This window comes from Rhinatrema bivittatum, chromosome 6 (assembly GCF_901001135.1).
Source record: "Rhinatrema bivittatum chromosome 6, aRhiBiv1.1, whole genome shotgun sequence".
Taxonomy (NCBI): Eukaryota; Metazoa; Chordata; class Amphibia; order Gymnophiona; family Rhinatrematidae; genus Rhinatrema; species Rhinatrema bivittatum.
The window spans coordinates 295,335,868-295,354,474 of NC_042620.1; the positions used below are offsets into that span (position 1 = coordinate 295,335,868).

Here is an 18,607-nt window from a genome sequence, read left to right on the forward strand (position 1 = left end):
CCCTGAAGAGGGCGCACTGCCCCAAGAATTTCCCGCCGGCTCAGTGAACAGGCCACTGCCGCGACTGAAAACCGCACGGCTCGATCGGGAGAACAGCCAGCCCCCACCGGAGTGAATCTGCCCTGACTGGAACCACCCTCCTCCGAATGATCCCCCAATCCTCCCACTTACTGCTCGGCCTGCACCCAATCTTGCCAAGGTTTTCAGCCTGCCACATGCTTCTGCTGTTGCAAAAGCAGACAGCTGCCGGTGACTTTTTTTTTTTTTTTTTTTTTTTTTTTAAACAAAACTTTAAACTTAAAGGCCCAGATACACAGGAAAGCTCAAAACAAAAATAAGGGTATTTCCCTGCTCCTGGGCCGGTGGAGGGGCTTTGGGCCTACCGAGGGAACCAGACTACTGGTTGTCAGGGGTCCCGGGCTGAAGCTGGCCAGGGGCATCCAACCCCCCGTTCGCCCGGCTCAACCCGAGGGACGACCCTTCTGCAGGAGCCTGTCACCTCGTGGAGCAATTTCCCTTAAAATATCCAGTTAGCACCTCTACCATCTGCTGGTGGTAGAGAAATACTGAGGGACTGCAGGTGGCACTCTTGTATATGTGGCAGTGCCCAAAGTTTTGTTCTCTACCTCCATCTGCTGGTAGGGATGAATAAAACCCGCTTGTCTGGACTGATCTGGGCATTTTCAGGGACACACTTTTTTGGCAAGGAGGGAATAGCAGTCCTAGAACAATAGATACTACATGCTTAGAAGAAAATTAGCTAAGAACTAATTAGAGTCCAAGACAGAAATATATGCAGCAAAATTGTGAAACGATACTAAGCTACACAGATTAGTCTAAATCTTGAATTATTCTGAGGCATCCATCAAGCCTTAAGAATGCTCAGAAACATTATCAATAGAGATAAATGAGCTCTGACAGACGTGCCGCGCATGCGCGGACCTCAGAGCTCGGTCCGAAGTGCCACGAACATCTCGCCCATTTTAACGGGCTCAACAAGTGGGCTAAGAGTGTGAGCTGGGTTTAGGCCCTACATGTATATTGCGTTTCTTCACTGCTCGGATATAATTATTTGCCTTGGTATAGGCCTCTCTGTCTCTTTCCTTTTCATTCAGAGGCGGCCTCACAAGCTTCAGCTTTAAAAGACCCAAGATGTTTTGCATGAAGCTCTCACAATAGGGGTTGAAGGAACTGACAGTTTCAAAAACAAGGCACTTTTGTCCCTTCTCCAGATGCCAGGAACCCTTCGCCAGTTCCAGCTCTCTCTAGCTCTCCTCTTCTGGGGGCTTCAGGCTTTGCCCTGCCACAAACAGCATGCGTGGGTAAACACAGGCGACAGGGAACCCGCTTTCCAGGCCACAAACATCTCGCCCGTTTTAACGGGCTCAACGTCTTGTATATAATAATTAATGTGCTTTTTTATTTATTTATATTCCACCTTTCAGCCACTTCAAAGTGGTTCACATTCAGGTACTGCAGGTATTTGTATAATTTGTAGGTATAATGTGCTGTGCATCTTACTGTTCACATGCTTTGGAGAGTGACTAAGGCCAGACAAGTGGAGGTGGTTTACACCTGCAGGTTTTTGGCTGTTACATCTTTTGCTGGGAACAAGTTCACCCTACTGGCAGTGATGTTCTACTGGTTCTACAGCATGGCCAGTCAGGGGACCCCAGTTCAGCACAATTCTGCAAAAGTCAGCTTTATGCCATGGAATCACAGCAAATTTGGTGCTTTCAGTCACTTTGGACCTGCCTCCTGTTACTCTGATACTATTACTTCTTCTGCTGCTGTCACTCCTCACCATACCCCCGCACTTTCTCCATAGTATACTGCAGGCTTACTCATCAGTGCTGACTCACACTCTGATCCGAGTGCAGAAAACAGATCTGATTTTCAGGATATCCACAATCAACATGCATGAGATATTTGTATACAATGGAAGTAGTGCAAGCAAATCTCTCATGCATATTCATTATGGATATCTGGAAAACCTAACTATTTGTGGTACTCCAGGACCAGAACTGCCTATCCCTGAAAACAGAGCATGCAAAAGCCTTCAAAGAGATGAAGGATCAAAGTTAATACCCAGTTAAAAACTGAGACAGAGAATGAAGACTCAAGGGTGTATATATACAATGCGCTAGGACATGTGTGCTCCAACCGGTCCTATAGGCCCCCTCAACCAGTCGGGATTTCAGGATAGCCCTAATGAATATGCATGAGATTTATTTGTATGCACTACCTCCTGTGTATGCAAATGTTTCTCATGCATTTTCATTAGGGATATCCTGAAAACTCGACTGGCTAGGGGCCTGTAGGACTGCTCTAGGACAAAGTTAAGCAATTCAGTCCTGAGTGTCAAACAATTCTGGTTTGCAGAACATCAACAAATATGCACATTTGCATACAAAGGAGGCAGAGTATGCAAATATACCTCATGCATATTCATTGTGGATGTCCTGAAAAATCAGACTTGTTTGTGACACTCCAGGAGCAATCTACCCCTGCTCTAGGTAGAGGGGACTAACTTGTTTCAGCATTTCCCTTACCCCAAAAAAAATTCAGTTTTGTCTTCTAGACCAGCACTTCTCAACCGGTGTGTTAAGACACACACCATTGTGTCGCTAAGCATCAGCTGGTGTGTTGTAGCTCCCGGTGGTCCCACCTTTACCTTTTTCCTGCCCCCATGGGCCAATGGGAAACCTCCTCCCTTCTTCCTGCCCCCGTGGGCCAAATTGAAGCCTCCTTCCTGCTCTCACGGGCCAATCAGAAGCCTCCTCCCTTCTTCCTGCCAGTGGGAGGAGGAAACCTCTGATTGGCGAATGGGGCAGGAAGAAGGGGGGCATCTCATAGCCTGGGGGTGGGGTGGTTTGAGGGGGGCTGGGAGGAGTGAGTTTCCAGGCCCATGGCGGCGAAGAAGTCTGACCCTGTGGCTGCCATGGACTGGAAGTGCTGAAATTAAACACAGCGGCGAGCCACAAAGAAAAAAAAGAGGCCAGCCGTGCCAGGAACCGCAATAGAGTAGGGATTCCCCAAAACGGCAGTGAGTTGCAAGCACAAAGAGGCCGGTTGCTCCCCTCCCCCGATGCAACAGTGAGCGCGGCAGAACTGCATTTAAAGTAAAAGTGGCACTCAGCCATATCTGATTACAGATGGGGCAATTGGAGCTCCCAGCGGCCGTAAAAGCAGGCAGATGGGGGGGGGGGGGGGGGGGGGGGGCCCGCGGGAGCCTAGAGATATCCCGACAGCCAGAAGAAAGGCTTGAGTGCTGTGGCATATTTTTCTAAAATAAATGTTTGCTGCTTCAGTGTGGCAGAGAAGGCAACAGCAGTACTGGGAAATCTGCCACTGTGAAATTAAAGGGGAATGCAGCATTGGAGCTCTAAGCAAAGTGTGTGTGAGAGACAAGAGACTGGGCAGGGAGGTGACTGGGGCGTGCGAGAGCGAGCGAGAGCGTGTGTGTCTCCGTCTCTCTCTCTCGTGGGCCCTAAAGACAAGGACCATGAGGAGAGAGCTTCAGCAGCCGCTGCTGCTCCTGGTATGTGCTTTCAAGGGAAAGGAGTAGGAGAGTTGCTGGACAGGGTAAGTAAAGGTGGCTTTAAGTTTATTTTTCTTGATTGACTGCCATTTTAATTATTGAGTATAATGTGATGTGTGTTTTGAAATATTTTATTGATATTTGGACAATTTTTAATAATTTTTATGTTTTAATTGTTTGACATTCTGTTCATCAGCTGTTTTGAAACATTTATTAATATAGTTGTACAGTTGTTTCTGTGTGGGGATCTATAGCAGTTTGGCTTGTTCTGTTTTCCTAATAGGAGGTGTATTAGTGTTTAGGACCTGATTTAATATTTGTAGTGTTGCCTTTCCATAGATAAGGTTGTTATGTGTTCCATAATGCAGGTGTAACTTTGTGTGGATTAGTTTCTGTGCATTATTGCAGATCCTGGGACTATTATTGCTATATTTCTATTTCCTTTTCTCCAGGTTTGCACTGCATGCAGAGTGGCTTTTTTGGTTTTCCATTCCTGTTTCCCTCCATATTTATAATGTATGGTCTTTCTGTACTTGGTGAAGGTAGGTTCTGTGTGTGTGTGCCCGAGGTGAGGTATTTTACTAGCATGTAGGCAATTGTATCAATCTTATTTGTTGTGTTTCCCGTCGATAAGCAGGGCATTTAGGCATGCATACAGGGTGACATCCGTGATGTCATGAAGCCAGAGCTTTCTCTCTAAGCTTGAAGAGCTTTGTAGTGCGCATGATCTGGACTTCCTGCGCTCCTCAAGCTTCCCTCAGTTTTTGTTTTCCACGGTACTGCACAAATGTGTGGAACTCATCACCTTAAAAAAAAAAAAAAAAACCTTCACTTCGAAGAAACGAAGATAAGATGCCTAGAAGCCCTGGATTCAAGTACTGCTCATATAGTAAGATCATGTCTGTGACCGACGGGCATACTTATTGTTATTTATGCCTCGGTCCTGATCATGATCAGGCCGCATGCAGGGACTGTGGAAAAATGTCTCCGCGAGCCAGAAGACAGAGGGCAGACAAAATGGAAAGGTTGAGGCACTCGTATGCCCCCTCTTCGGAGGATAGAAGATAAACGAAGTTCTCCCCGGGTAAGCAGAAACCCCGGTCCGAGACTTCTCAACACGCACATTCGGCTTCGGAGGGCCATGCGCCGCAGACTGTGTCATCAACCATGCAGATTGCGTTGAGCACCACTTCGGATATGACATTTGCCATCAAAGCCTGCATCAAGCCTCCCTACTCTGCCTCGTCCGACGCATGCACGACCCCATTGAAATCGTCAAAGGCTAAGACGCATTTCACTCATAACCGTAAGACGACTACTCATACTCCTTCAGAGATCCCAAAGTCAATCCCTGGGCTGCCTGAAAAACAAAAAAAAAAAAAAATCAAAGACAAAGCATGTTACACCGCAATCTGGAGCATCATCTTCAGCCAGATCTGCTCTGCAGCACTCTGCATCCCTATACGGAGATCACCACTCTCCTTCCTCTGTATTATCCAACCTTATAATTGATGAACTGGCTGGAAATTGGGACTCTTCACCGGATATACTTTCTCAGCCTCAACGTCCCAAAAAGGGACCAACATCTCCATTACCAAAAACACCAGTCAAGCGTCTTAAAAAATCTACAAGACCACCTGACCATCCTTCTTGCCCAATGGCTGAAGAAACGATGTCTCAATTCACTTCTCTATTACATAGTTTTTTCCAGGGGTTACCTCCAGATCCAAATATTCTTCCACAGGATCTTCAAGATCCTGCATCACCGAATATTTCTCCTCCAAATCTACCATCTCTGACACATTCCAATTCTTCTGTGTCATCCAAACACACCGTTTCTCCAGTTTTCTCTCCCCCAACATCTCCACGGAGTTCAACGGGTATTCCCTCCACAAAAACTACCTCAGCCATCACCTCCTGAAGATCTTACTATGTTTCTATGTTACTTAGGCTAAATTCTTGGAGAAGCTGGGTTTAGCTCTTAAAATACAGGTCTATCCAGTAACGAGCAGTAGGAAGAGCTGCGTTAGTGCCCGGCGCACCCGTGGTTGCCGCACGCACAGTGCAGCTCACCTACCGCTCGATCCTGTATGTAAATAGCTTGCAAATGCAAGCTGCGTCTAAGAAGCGTCCGTGAAGCGTTAGGCCCACGCAACCCATTTTACTGTATAGAGCGCCTATACAGTATCCTGGGTGCGCGGGCCTAACGCTTCACGGCCACGCTGGTAAGGGTGAAATGACACCCTTGACATTTGAAATGACAGATACCAGGAAGTTGGGATTGCCAGTCCCCTCTCCCCTTCTCCTGAAGCAGGGCGCGAAAAGCAGCCTTGCTCCGGGAGGAGGGAAGAAGGGACTGGCAGTACGAAGCGACTTACTTTTTGCAGCCCCCTCCGGACATCGGACGACCTCTCCTGCCTCCAGCTGCTCGCGAAGATGGACGCCTGCACGGCCGCTGAAGACGTTTGGCGTCACGGCATGTGATGTCACGTCTTCAGCGGCCGTGCAGGCGTCCATCTTCGCGAGCAGCTGGAGGCAGGAGAGGTCGTCCGATGTCCGGAGGGGGCTGCAAAAAGTAAGTCGCTTCGCCGCTTTACACTGCCAGTCCCTTCTTCCCTCCTCCCGGAGCAAGGCTGCTTTTCGCACCCTGCTTCGGGAGGAGGGGAGAGGGGACTGGCACGGGCGAAGCCACGATGTCTAGAGGGGTGCTGCAAAAGTAAGTCGCCGAGCGTAGGATTGCCCGTCCTCTCCCCTCTCTCTTGCAACTTTTTTTTCGCTTTTTTTTTTTTTGCTTCGGGAGGAGGGGAGAGGACTGGGACTGCCCCGGAGACCAGCATCCATGAACGCGGCCAGGGCAGGTGAGCGGGGGCTGGGGGAAAGCTTGCCGCCTACCCTTAACCCTTCCTCTAACGCAGGGGTAAGGGTAGGCGGCAACTCTATCCTTCTAGGCCTCCCATCATCCCACACTAAACCTCTCCAAATGATACAGAACACGGCAGCAAGAATTCTAACAAACAAAAGGAGAAGAGATCACATTACACCAGTCCTCAAAGACCTTCACTGGTTACCAATCCACTACAGAATAATTCATAAGTCCCTCACCACAATCTACAAAAATATCCATGGACTGGCTCCACTCCATCTACAAATAGCTCTCAAAAAACATTCCTCCAACAGACCCATCTGCAAATTCTAGATGTTCCATCTGAGCCCACTGCTCTTCCTTCACATCAATTCTAGAGGGCCTGATGGACAAGGCATGGGATACCCCACTCCTCACCCCGGTTTCCAAAAAACTGGATTTAAAATATAGAATGCAAAAGACATCCTACTACTCAAATGTGCAAGTCCCTCACAATTCAATAGTAGTAGAATTGGCGATGAAAAGAGCCAAAAGGACCAGGCTTTAACACGCCTCCAGGAAAAGTTAATAAACTGTTGAAAGATTTTGCAAAAAAGATTTATCAAACTTCAATCCTGAATTCTCACATTAATCACCAGTTTTAGATCATCCAATATCTTTTCAACTGTACGCAAAAACTACAGCCTTTACTACACACTGCACAAGGAGACTCTTCCTTACTTCAGCCATTCCTAGATTTGCAGGAAGGTCTGCGTCATTTACTGCGCACTTCGTATGAAGCTTTTGACACTTCAGCACGTTCATCCATGACCTCAGTCTCAGCCAGACGTCTGGCATGGCTTCGAGCCAGCAGTATACAGGATGATGTTCATGACTGTCTGGCTAATTTACCATGTAGACCAGACAACCTATTTGGAGACAAACTTCAGGAGACAGTGTCTTTAATCAAAGAACAGAATACTGCAGTTCGGTCTTTGGCAGCTCCTTTAGACATGCCATCTATGTCCAGGCATTATTTTCTCCAATATAAAAGAGGTTATTACTACTGCAGACCAACCGTTACTATCAACCCTATCAATCCAACTATAGGCCTCAGCCTTTTCAACAACGGTCTCAATCTCAAATGCAGGGACAAAGACCACGTCAGAGAGCCCAGAGGCCACAAAAACCTCAGGCTACTCAACAGCCACCTAAACAATCTTTTTAAGTTCACCTGCAACAGCAGCAGTTTATGTAGGATGAAGACTATCTTTGTTCCATATCACCACGGACCAATGGGTGTCGAGCATTATATCACGAGGATACAGTCTGCGTTTCAGTTCAATTCCAACGCTTCCTCATCTCATTCATCCAAAGACTCCATTGATTCAAGTTACATCGCTCCTGAAGGAAATTTCAATCCTCCTTCAACAGAAGGCTATCCGGCCGGTGCCTTCCAATCAAATGGAGAACTGTTTCTATTCCCAATACTTCATTCCCAAAAAAATCAGGAGACCTTCGCCCTATCTTGGATCTTTGAGCACTCAAACATCTGGCAAACGAAAAATTCAAGATGGCCTCTTTCAAAACGGTCCTCCCCTTTCTCCAGACAAACGACTGTATGTGCTCATGCGATCTAAAAGATGCTTACACTCTCATCCCGATTCACAAACGGTGGCGGCGATCCAACACTACCAGTACCAAGTGCTTCCCTTTGGTCTCTCCTCAGTCCCAAGAGTCTTCACAAAATGTCTTGCTGTTGTTGTGGCACACTTACACAAACAGGGCATAAACATTTTTCCTTATTTAGACGACTGATTAATCACATCTTATGATGCCCAGTTACTACAAAATCACATAGAACGCACACTCCTCTGTCTGGAAAACCTGGGTTGGATAATAAACTATGAAAAATTTCAACTCCATCCAACCCAAAACATTCAATTCATAGGAGCGATCATCCAAACCCCACTTTCCAGAGCTTTTCTACCTCCAGAAAGAATCCAAACCTTACAGTCACTTTCTCAAACTGTTACTTCAGAAAAAGTTCCAGCTCGGCACATTATGATACTATTAGGTCATGTGGCCGCAGCGATACATGTGGTCCAAAACACTGGACTCCACATCAGACTACTCCAATGGGGCCTAAAATCTCAATGGAACCAACTCACTCAACCAATGTTTCACAAAGTGCAGGTTACGAACTCCATGGAAAAAAAGATATCATCTGATGGTGGCTTCAATCATCTATCTTGGAGGAAGGGAGCACATTCCAACACCCCCTCATCAATTAATTCTCACCACGAATGATTCAAAGGGATGGGGAGCGCATCTCCTCCATCTAGAAACTCAGGGACTTTGGTCCACAGACGAACAAAACTTTCAAATAAATTTGTTAGAACTCAGGGCAATAAGAAATTCCCTACTGGCATTCCAGACATGGATACGGGGGAAAATCTCTGATGATCCATACCAACAATCAAGAAGCCATATTTTATATAAACAAGGCAGATCCTGTTCCTTTACTCTTTGCAAGGAGGTGGTTCAGATATGGGAGTGGGCGGAACACAAAATCTTCCTTCAAGCATCCTACCTACTGGACCTTGCGAATACCAGAGCAGACAAACTCAGCAGAGTTTTCCATCCACACGAGTGGTCGCTGAATCAAACGGAAGCACACAAGATCTTCGCGTCCTGGGGGGCTCCAGATATAGACCTCTTTGCATCGGAAGAAAACCGGAAAGTGGAAAAAGTTTGCTCTACTTCCCAGCAGATACAGGACGTCGCAGGATGCGTTCCTGATTCCGTGGAACAGGGGTCTGCTATACACTTTTCCTCCCATTCCGCTAATCTCATGCACAATCCAGGAATGTATTAGCAGACATGGCAGACTTAATCCTCATAGCGCCTGCGTGGCCGAGACAGCCATGGTATGCCTATCTTCATCTGTCCATAAAACCCCCAATAACACTAACAAAGGACCCATTCCTCCTTTCTCAAGACAGGGGAACCTTAATCCACCCGATGCAATCCTCCCTCCATTTGACGGCATGGAGATTGAACGGCAAATATTAAACTCATTGGATCTCTCATCCGACATCACAGAAGTTCTCATTGCAGCAAGGAAACCCTCCACCAGGCGTAACTATGCTTTCAAATGGAAGCGATACTCGACATGGTGCGCCCTTCACGAACTCGACCCCTTTTCTTGTCCACCGGCGTCACTCGTGACTTATTTACATAGTTTATCCTTTTCAGGACTAGTAGTCACATCCATTAGAGTTCACCTTAGTGCTATTGCAGCTTATCACCTTTTGGAAAAGGACGGTTCCATCTCGTCCCATCCTTTAATTTCAAAGTGCATGAAGGGTTTTGCTGCATCTACACCCGCCTATTAAGAAACCAATAGTGCCATAGGATATCAATTTAGTCCTGGAAGCATTGATGAATCCAACACTTGAACCCATGTCAACTGCTACACTCAAAATTTATCACCTGGAAAGTTCTTTTCCTGGTAGATATCACTTCTGCGAGAAGAGTAAGTGAGCTCCAAGCACTAGTGATCAATTTTCCATATCTTCAATTTCATCACGATAAAGTGGTCTTGCGAACTCATCCTTTTCTACCAAAGGTGGTTTCTGCTTTTCACTTGAATGAAAATCTCCTTGCCGGTTTTTTGCCTGAAACCACACTCGAGCGATCAGCAAAAACTCTTTCATACCCTAGATTGTAAGAGAGCCTTAGCTTATTACAAGAATACCACCCAAGCAATCAGATGTTCATCGCAATTGTTTGTTTCCTTTAACCCAAACAATCCAGGTCAACCAGTTTTGAAACAAACTAAGTGGCTAACAGCTTGTATCCAATACTGCTATTCTACAAAATCAACGCCTCTTGCCGGTCCAGTTAAGGCCCATCAAATCAGAGCAACTGCAACTTCCATTGCGCATATCCAGGGAGTGCCAATTCAAGACATCTGAAGGGCAGCGACCTGGTCTTCCATCCATACATTTACTTCTCACTATTGTCTAGACCAGCAGTCTGCAGCAGATTCCTCATTAGGTTCTGCAATTCTACGGACTGTTTCTAAGTCATAACTGCTGTCCACATTTCCACAGGTTGCAAAAAAAAGAAAATAAGGTAACAGTTTTTTCTTTCAAATGTTGCTATTTCTCATATTTCATATCTGCAACCTATGAGCTTGGGACTCCCAGTATACATGGCTAAATGCCCTGCTTATCGACAGAAAAAAGCAAGTTTGCTTACTGTAAACGGTGTTTTCCGTAGATATCAGGGAATTTAGCCATGCATTCCCTCCCACCTCCCTGGACAGCCATACTTCATTACAACACCTACGCCAGCATTAGCTTGGAAAACCAACAGAGGGAAGCTCGATGAGCGTGAGAAGTCCAGATCATGTGCACTTCAAAGCTCTTCGAGCTTAGAGAGAAAGCTTTGCCTTCGTGACATCACGGATGATGTCACCCAGTATGCATGGCTAAATTTCCTGCTATCTACGGAAAACACTGTTTATGGTAAGCAAACTTGCTTTTTTCTCTCAATAGGATATGCATTAGTGGTAAATTATTGCCTTTTCATAAGGAGGGCTATTGTGCCTGGGAGTAAAGGGAGTTTGTTTTGCTTTTACTGAGATGTCATCAGAACATCCTTTTTTGCATGGTGAGTTCTATGGGTAATGCCCTAGTTCTGCTCTGCATCCATTATTAGGGGTCAAGGGGGTTCCCGTGGATGCAGAGTGTATGTTTACATGTAGCCCTGTGATGTCATATGTTCAGTGTGTCACGCATGTAAGAACCATCTGTCGGGTGTGTCTCGGCCGAAAAAATGTTGAGAACCACTGTTCTAGACATCTCTGCCTCTTTACTGGTGAAAATAAGTAAATACTATTGATTGCCAATTCTCCTCTATATGATGCATACTTTTCTCTATTTCCTGCACATGATTTCAAACAACTCGGCCTCTCTATTCTTGGCTATGCAAAAATACCTACTGGATCTCTCCCTCTTCTGTGTTTAGCAAGCAAGACAGCAGTGTTTGTTCTCTCACATTTTCAATTACTTTTCTCAGTTTAAATGACTCACCACTTTCATCTGCAGGTCCAACAGTTGCCTGACACGAAAAGGTTTCACTAGAAAGGGGGAAAAAAAAAAATCACTGACAAGCTGCATGAAATCTCAGTCGTATATAAGTGAAAGGATCTTTAAACACCAAACAGATTTTTACTTCAAAAATCAGTATCTTCAGTTTGAGGACAGAGGAGACTCCTTTTCAAGCTGCTCTTGATGCTATGAGATGAAAAGCATCAGTGGTTGCAAAGACACACCCAAACAGTTTACCAAAACAAAAATTTGCCATACAAGTACTACTGCAAATGTGTAAAATCTACAGTGCAAAGCAAATGACCTGTCTAGAAAATCTCCTGTGGGACGTTCAGTTTACTTTAGGTTTGCTATGCTTCTATCCACTTGTACATACAAAAGGTATGTAAGCAGGCATCTCTTACCAGCAAATCAGTTCCTGTGGAAGCAAGACTAATCTCTTCACATTTAGAAAAGCATGTACTAGATCAGGGGTCGGGAACCTTTTTGGCTGAGAGAGCCATGAACACCATATATTTTAAAATGTAATTCCGTGAGAGCCATACTAACTACAACCCCCTACTCTCCTGACGACCCCCAAGACCTGCCAAATTAATTTACTATAACCCCCTACTCTCCTGATGCCCCCCAAGACCTGCCAAATTAATTTACTACAACCCTCCTGACGCCGCCCCCCCCCCCCCCAAGACCTGCCAAAAGTCCCTGGTGGTCCAGTGGGGGTCCAGGGCTCGCAGACAAATCTTTAAAAAAAAAGTAAAAATCTAACAAAATCTAACAAAACCCCCACCCTCCTGACGCCCCCCAAGAACTCCAAAATGAACCGGTATGATGTCCCCACAAATACCGGTATATAAAAGTTTCTAAATAAAATAAATAAATACTACAACCTTCCACCCTCCTGACGCCCCCCAAGACCTCCAAAATGAATTTACTACAACCCCCCACCCTCCTGACCCCCCCAAGACCTGCCAAAAGTCCCTGGTGGTCCGGGAGCGATCCCCTGGACTTGGGCTGTCGGCTGCCAGTAGTCAAAATGGTGCAGACGGCACTTTACCCTCACTATGTCACTGGGGTCGACCAATAGCAGCGGCAGCCCCTGTGACATAGTGAGGGCAAAGGGCCGTCGACGCCATTTTGATTACTGGCAGCAGACGGCCCTTTGCCCTTATTATGTCACAGGGGCTACCGCTGCCATTGGTCGACCCCAGTGACATAGTGAGGGCAAAGGGCTGTCGGTGCCATTTTGACTACTGGCAGCTGACAGCCCAAGTCCAGGAGATCGCTCCTGGACCCCCGCTGGACCACCAGGGACTTTTGGCAGGTCTTGGGGGGGTCAGGAGGGTGGGGGGTTTTGTTAGATTTTTACTTTATTAAAGATTTGTCTGTGAGCCAGATGCAGCCATCAAGAGAGCCACATCTGGCTCGCGAGCCATAGGTTCCCGACCCCTGTACTAGATGAAGACATTCTCCAAGATCCTGAGGGTATGATCAACGTGGCATCCCAACACCAAGAAAACTACTCAAGGACATATAAAAAGCCCTCCAGTCACACATACATACCCACCTAGCAACAGATGTACCAAGGATTTTCTCTTACTGTGATTAACAATCTGCCATTGGATGCTCTCAAAGACCATGTTAAAACATAGAAAACATGTTGGCATAAACACGGGAGAACTTGTCTAATATGGGTATACATTACAGCAACCATACTAATTAGAATTTTTAAAAAATCAGTTTGCTTAAGAAGCTTTTCCATCTGGTCTTTTTGGTTTCATTTTTAGTCCTTTTTGCCCTATTTCATATATTTCCACAGTTTGATGGCATAAAAGATGCTTATTAGAAGCATAGTCACCTCTGAAAGCTTTCCCATTATAAATCTTTGTTATATGTTCCCTCTCTGCTGGTGACAGGACTAGCCGCATGGCCTCATATTGGAGTCTCTGCTGGACTTGCTCCACTGGTGCCCAAGGCACTAATGTTGCACTCAAATGTATCAAAGCGGACTCACCATTCTCTTTCTTGGTTAGCAGATACAGCAAATGGCAGATATATGGGCACTGCAGGGAAAATGAAAGGAAAAATGTATCAGAGAATCTGTGCTTGACAGGAAATTTACAAAGTCACGAGAGCCACTATTTGAAATATTAGGCTATCAAGAGTGCATACTACTGCCCCTTCACAACCAAAACAGATGATTCTTGTTAAGAGTGAGTGAGTTCTCTGGGTTTAAGTTTGCATATTACTATTATACACATTTTACTGAGTTAACATACAATGCAAAGTGTTTATGGTGTACAGACAAGTATTTGAAAAGTTGTATACGGATCTAATAGTGATGACTTGACGACCTTCCTTCTGCTCCTTTGGTCTTATAGCTACAATGGAACCTGCCCCTGCTGGCCCAAGACAACAGGAACCCTGATTTACAGGTACCCAAAGTCCTTCCTCTTTTTATTCCCCCTTCACACCCTAGTCACAGCAACAGCAATCCTCCAGCTAAAAGTTTCAAGGGTACGCAAGCCAGCCAGTAGGTGCTGCTGTTGTATAATGGATAAGACTCCCTCCCGGGGGGGGGGGGGGGGGGGGGGGGGGGGGGGGGGGAGATCACTGCATCCACAACCTTCCTAACCCTGGCTAGCTGAAGGGGAAAATACCAGGTATGGGATTTAAAATCTCCCACCTGGCAATGCTGCTGGGCCATGAACCAGCCCCAACAAAAAAGATATCCAGTATTATATTAATAAAAAAAAAAAAAAGATAGGAAAATTAGGTTCTTACCTTTGCTAATTTTCGTTCCCGTAGTACCATGGATCAGTCCAGACAGCTGGGTTATGCCTCCCCTCCAGCAGATGGAGTCAGAGAGAAAACTGAAAGCACCCCCTAGATATACTGGTGTGCCTCCTGCGGTCCTTCAGTATATGTGATATCAAAGCAGAAGGAATGACTTAAGCACTACATACCAAGTCCCCCCACAAAAAACTTTTTTCTTTTTTTTTTTTGAACCAGTGACTAGATCAAGTAGCCACATCCTTGAAAACAGGTAAAAACCAGAACAAACAGGACACCACAAATGTACAACAAGAACACCACAAAATGGCAACCGGCCACCTGACACTGTGGCGACCGACACAAGACAAAAAACTGCACTGTAAAACAACAGAATACGAGCGGACTCCCAGAAGCACCAAGGGCGGGCGTCTGGACTGATCCATGGTACTACGGGAACGAAAATTAGCAAAGGTAAGAACCTAATTTTCCTTTCCCAGTACGTACCAGGATCAGTCCAGACAGCTGGGATGTACCCGAGCCGCCTTAACTGGGGTGGGACCCTGAGAGTCCCGCTCGAATCACACTGCTCCCAAAGGACTCTGTAAGAGGGCCACGGACATCAAGTCGATAATGCCTGGAAAAAGTATGCCAGGATTTCCACGTGGCCGCCCTGCAAATCTCTTGACAAGAGACCAAGTAATTCTCCGCCCACGAAGTAGCCTGAGAACGCAGAGAATGAGCCTTGAGCCCAGTGGGAACCGGCTTACCACAGGCAACATACGTAGACGCAATAGCCTCCTTTAACCAGCGTGCAATGGTAGCCTTGGAAGCTGGGAGCCCCTTCCTGGGACCGTTCCACAACACGAAAAGGTGATCCGACTTTCGAAACTCGTTGGTAACTTCCAAATAGCGCAAAAGAATCCGTCGAACATCGAGACGTCTCAAATCCCTACCTTGAGAAGACTGGAGGTCCTCGTCCGAAAAGGAAGGCAATTCCACCGTCTGGTTGACATGAAACGTGGAGACCACCTTCGGCAAGAAGGAAGGGACAGTCCGTAGAGAAACTCCCGACGCCGAGATGCGCAAAAAAGGTTCCCTACAAGAGAGCCTGAAGCTCCGAAACCCGGCGAGCCGAAGAAATGGCCACAAGAAAAATCGTCTTGAGAGTCAGATCCTTTAAGGAAGCCGCCTTGATAGGTTCAAACGGCGCCGCACACAAACCACGGAAGTACCAAGTTCAAGTTCCAAGACGGACAGGGAAGCCTGACGGGAGGACGCAAGTTTCTAACCCCTCGCAGAAACCGTGCCACATCTGGATGACTCGCAAGGGACGAGCCTTCGACCTTACCCCCCAAGCAGCCCAGAGCCGCCACCTGAACTCGCAGCGAATTATACGCTAAGCCCTTCTTCAGGCCATCCTGTAAAAACATAAGGATATCCGCCACGGACGAACGTCTGGTCGAGATACCCGCCGTGTCACACCAATCATGGAAGACCTTCCAAACCCTCGCGTAAGCGAGTGTAGTGGAAGACCGACGCGCCCGAAGGAGAGTAGACACCACCGCATCCGAATAACCTCTCTTCTTCAACCGCTTCCTTTCATAAGCCAAGCCGCCAGACAAAAATGATCCGCCAGATCGAAAAATACTGGACCCTGGCGAAGAAGATTGGGAAGATGCCCGAGACGCAGTGGGCCGTCGACCGCCAAGTTGACCAGATCCGCGAACCACGGACGCCGCGGCCATTCCGGAGCCACGAGAATCACTGGACCGTGATGTGACTATGCGCCTTAACACTTTCCCTACCAGGGGCCATGGAGGGAACACATAAAGAAGAATGTGACATGGCCACGGAAGGACCAGTGCGTCCACCCCTTCTGACATGTGCTCTCTTCTCCGGCTGAAGAAGCGCACCGCCTTTGCATTTAGACGGGTCGCCATGAGGTCCAAGCGCGGGGTCCCCCAACGCCGCGTGATGAGAGCCATCGCCTCCGACGAGAGCTCCCATTCTCCTGGATCTAGGTGCTGCCGGCTGAGGTAATCTGCCTGAACGTTGTCCACGCCGGCAATGTGGGTGGCCGCGAGATGCTCTATGTGCCGTTCCGCCCAGGACATCAACAGCGCCGCCTCCGTCGCTACTGCTTGGCTTTTCGTGCCGCCTTGTCGATTTATGTACGCCACCGTGGTCGCATTGTCCGACAGAACTCGGACTGCTCGTCCGCGTACCAGTGGTAGGAGGCAACGCAAGGCCAGGCGGACCGCTCTGGTCTCCAATCGGTTGATGGACCAAGTTGCTTGGAGTGCTGACCAGGTGCCCTGGACTGCACGGGACTGGCAGACCTCTCCCCAGCCCGACAGGCTGGCATCCGTTGTCACCACCAACCAGGACGGGGGTTCGAGGTCCACCCCCTGCAATAGATTGTCTGGAGTCAACCACCAAGAGAGACTGGAGCGAGCCGGCTCCAGCAACGGCAATTCGATCCCGTACTCCTCCGAGCGGGGATCCCACCGAGACAGAAGCGCTCTTTGTAACGGACGCATATGCGCAAAAGCCCATTGTACCATCTCCATAGTAGACACCATATGACCAATGACTTGTAAATAATCCCAGACCGTGGGAATCTCGAGCTCCAACAGGCGCCGTACCTGAGTCATGAGATTGAGCATGCGTTGCTGCGGAAGAAAAACCTTGCCCACCAAGGTGTCGAACCGAGCTCCCAGGAACTCCAGGCGTTGGGTCGGCTCGAGTCTGCTCTTCGCAAAGTTGACTACCCAACCCAACTCCTGCAGCTGGTGAACCACTAAGGAGACCGCTCGGGTGCAAGCCGCATGCGACTTCGCTCGGATGAGCCAATCGTCGAGATAAGGATGCACAAGGACGCCTTGGCGGCGGAGGGAAGCCGCTACCACCACGAGAACTTTGGTGAACACCCTCGGCGCGGTGGCCAACCCGAAGGGGAGGGCGCAAAACTGATAGTGGTCCCCCATCACCATGAACCTCAAGTACCTTTGATGCCGTTCTCTTATGCCGATGTGTAGATAGGCCTCTGTCAAGTCCAAAGAAGCCAAAAATTCTCCCTTGTGGACAGCCGCAATAACAGACCGGAGGGTCTCCATTCGGAAGCGAGGCACCCGCAACGCCTTGTTTACTCCTTTGAGATCCAGATGGGCCGGAAGGTGCCCTCCTTCTTGGGAACCAGGAAGTATATGGAATACCGACCCGTCCGAAGCTGGTCCCGCGGAACCGGAACCACCGCCCCCAGAGCCTGTAGATGAGCGACCGTTTGGGCTATAGCTACTTGTTTTTCCACCGGGCCGCACGGCGACACCATAAAGAGATCCCGGAGGGGACGTACAAAATCCAACTCGTAGCCGTACCGAACCACGTCGAGGACCCATTGATCCGAAGTAATTTTGACCCATTCCTCCCAGAACCGGGACAGCCGGCCCCCGATAACGGGAACGGAGGAGTGGGCCCGCGCACCTTCATTGTGCGGGCTTGATGGCAGCAAAACCTTGGGAGGAGCCTCCGCGTAGAGGCCTCCTGCCACGAAAGGAAGAAGAAGACCAGGCCTGGGATCTCGTCGCCTGCTGCCGCTGGGAAAAGGAACCCCCTCTTCCCCCACGGAAACGCCTTTGGCCCCGAAAACGAGCCCTGGCGTTACCAAACGACCGAGGCTGCCGAGGCTTATCCTCCGGCAGCTTGTAAACCTTGTTGTCACCCAGGTCCTTAATGAGCTGATCCAGCTCCTCGCCAAACAGCAACTTGCCCTTAAAAGGAAAGGAACCTAACCTCGCCTTAGATGTGGCATCCGCCGACCAATGACGGAGCCACAGCAATCTCCTGGCTGAAACTGCCGAGGACATAATGCGAGCCGATGTGCGCAACAAGTCATACAAGGCATCCGCTGTATAAGCGACCGCTGCTTCCACACAATTTGCCTGCTCAGCCTCGCCCGGAGGGAGCTCCTGCATGGTCAGCAGCTGCTGAACCCAGCGGAGGTTGGCCCTCTGCACAAGGCTGCTGCAAGCCGCCGCTCGGACCCCCAGTGCCGCCACATCAAAAATACGCTTTAATAAGACCTCAAGCTTGCGGTCTTGGAGGTCCTTCAACGCTATGCCCCCCGTCACGGGGATAGTCGTATGCTTGACCACAGCCGTGACAGCCGAATCTACCGCGGGTGTCTTCAACAGTTCCAAAGAATCCTTAGGTAAGGGATATAACTTTTCCATGGCTCGATTCACACGCAGGGAAGCCTCTGGCAGTTCCCATTCCTTCGAGACAATCTGCAAGACCTTGTGATGGAAAGGAAAAGTCTGAGGGGGGGCCCGA

At 48.1% G+C, this 18,607-nt stretch overlaps 1 protein-coding gene across 1 annotated transcript in view; it reads right to left on the reverse strand.

The window, feature by feature from the left end:
• CENPI (centromere protein I) overlaps nt 1-18,607 on the reverse strand; it is a 252,860-nt gene that overhangs the window by 177,155 nt on the left and 57,098 nt on the right. Inside the window, 2 exon segments of the mRNA XM_029607381.1 lie at nt 11,486-11,532; nt 13,515-13,563. Coding sequence (XP_029463241.1) covers nt 11,486-11,532; nt 13,515-13,563 — 96 coding nt within the window.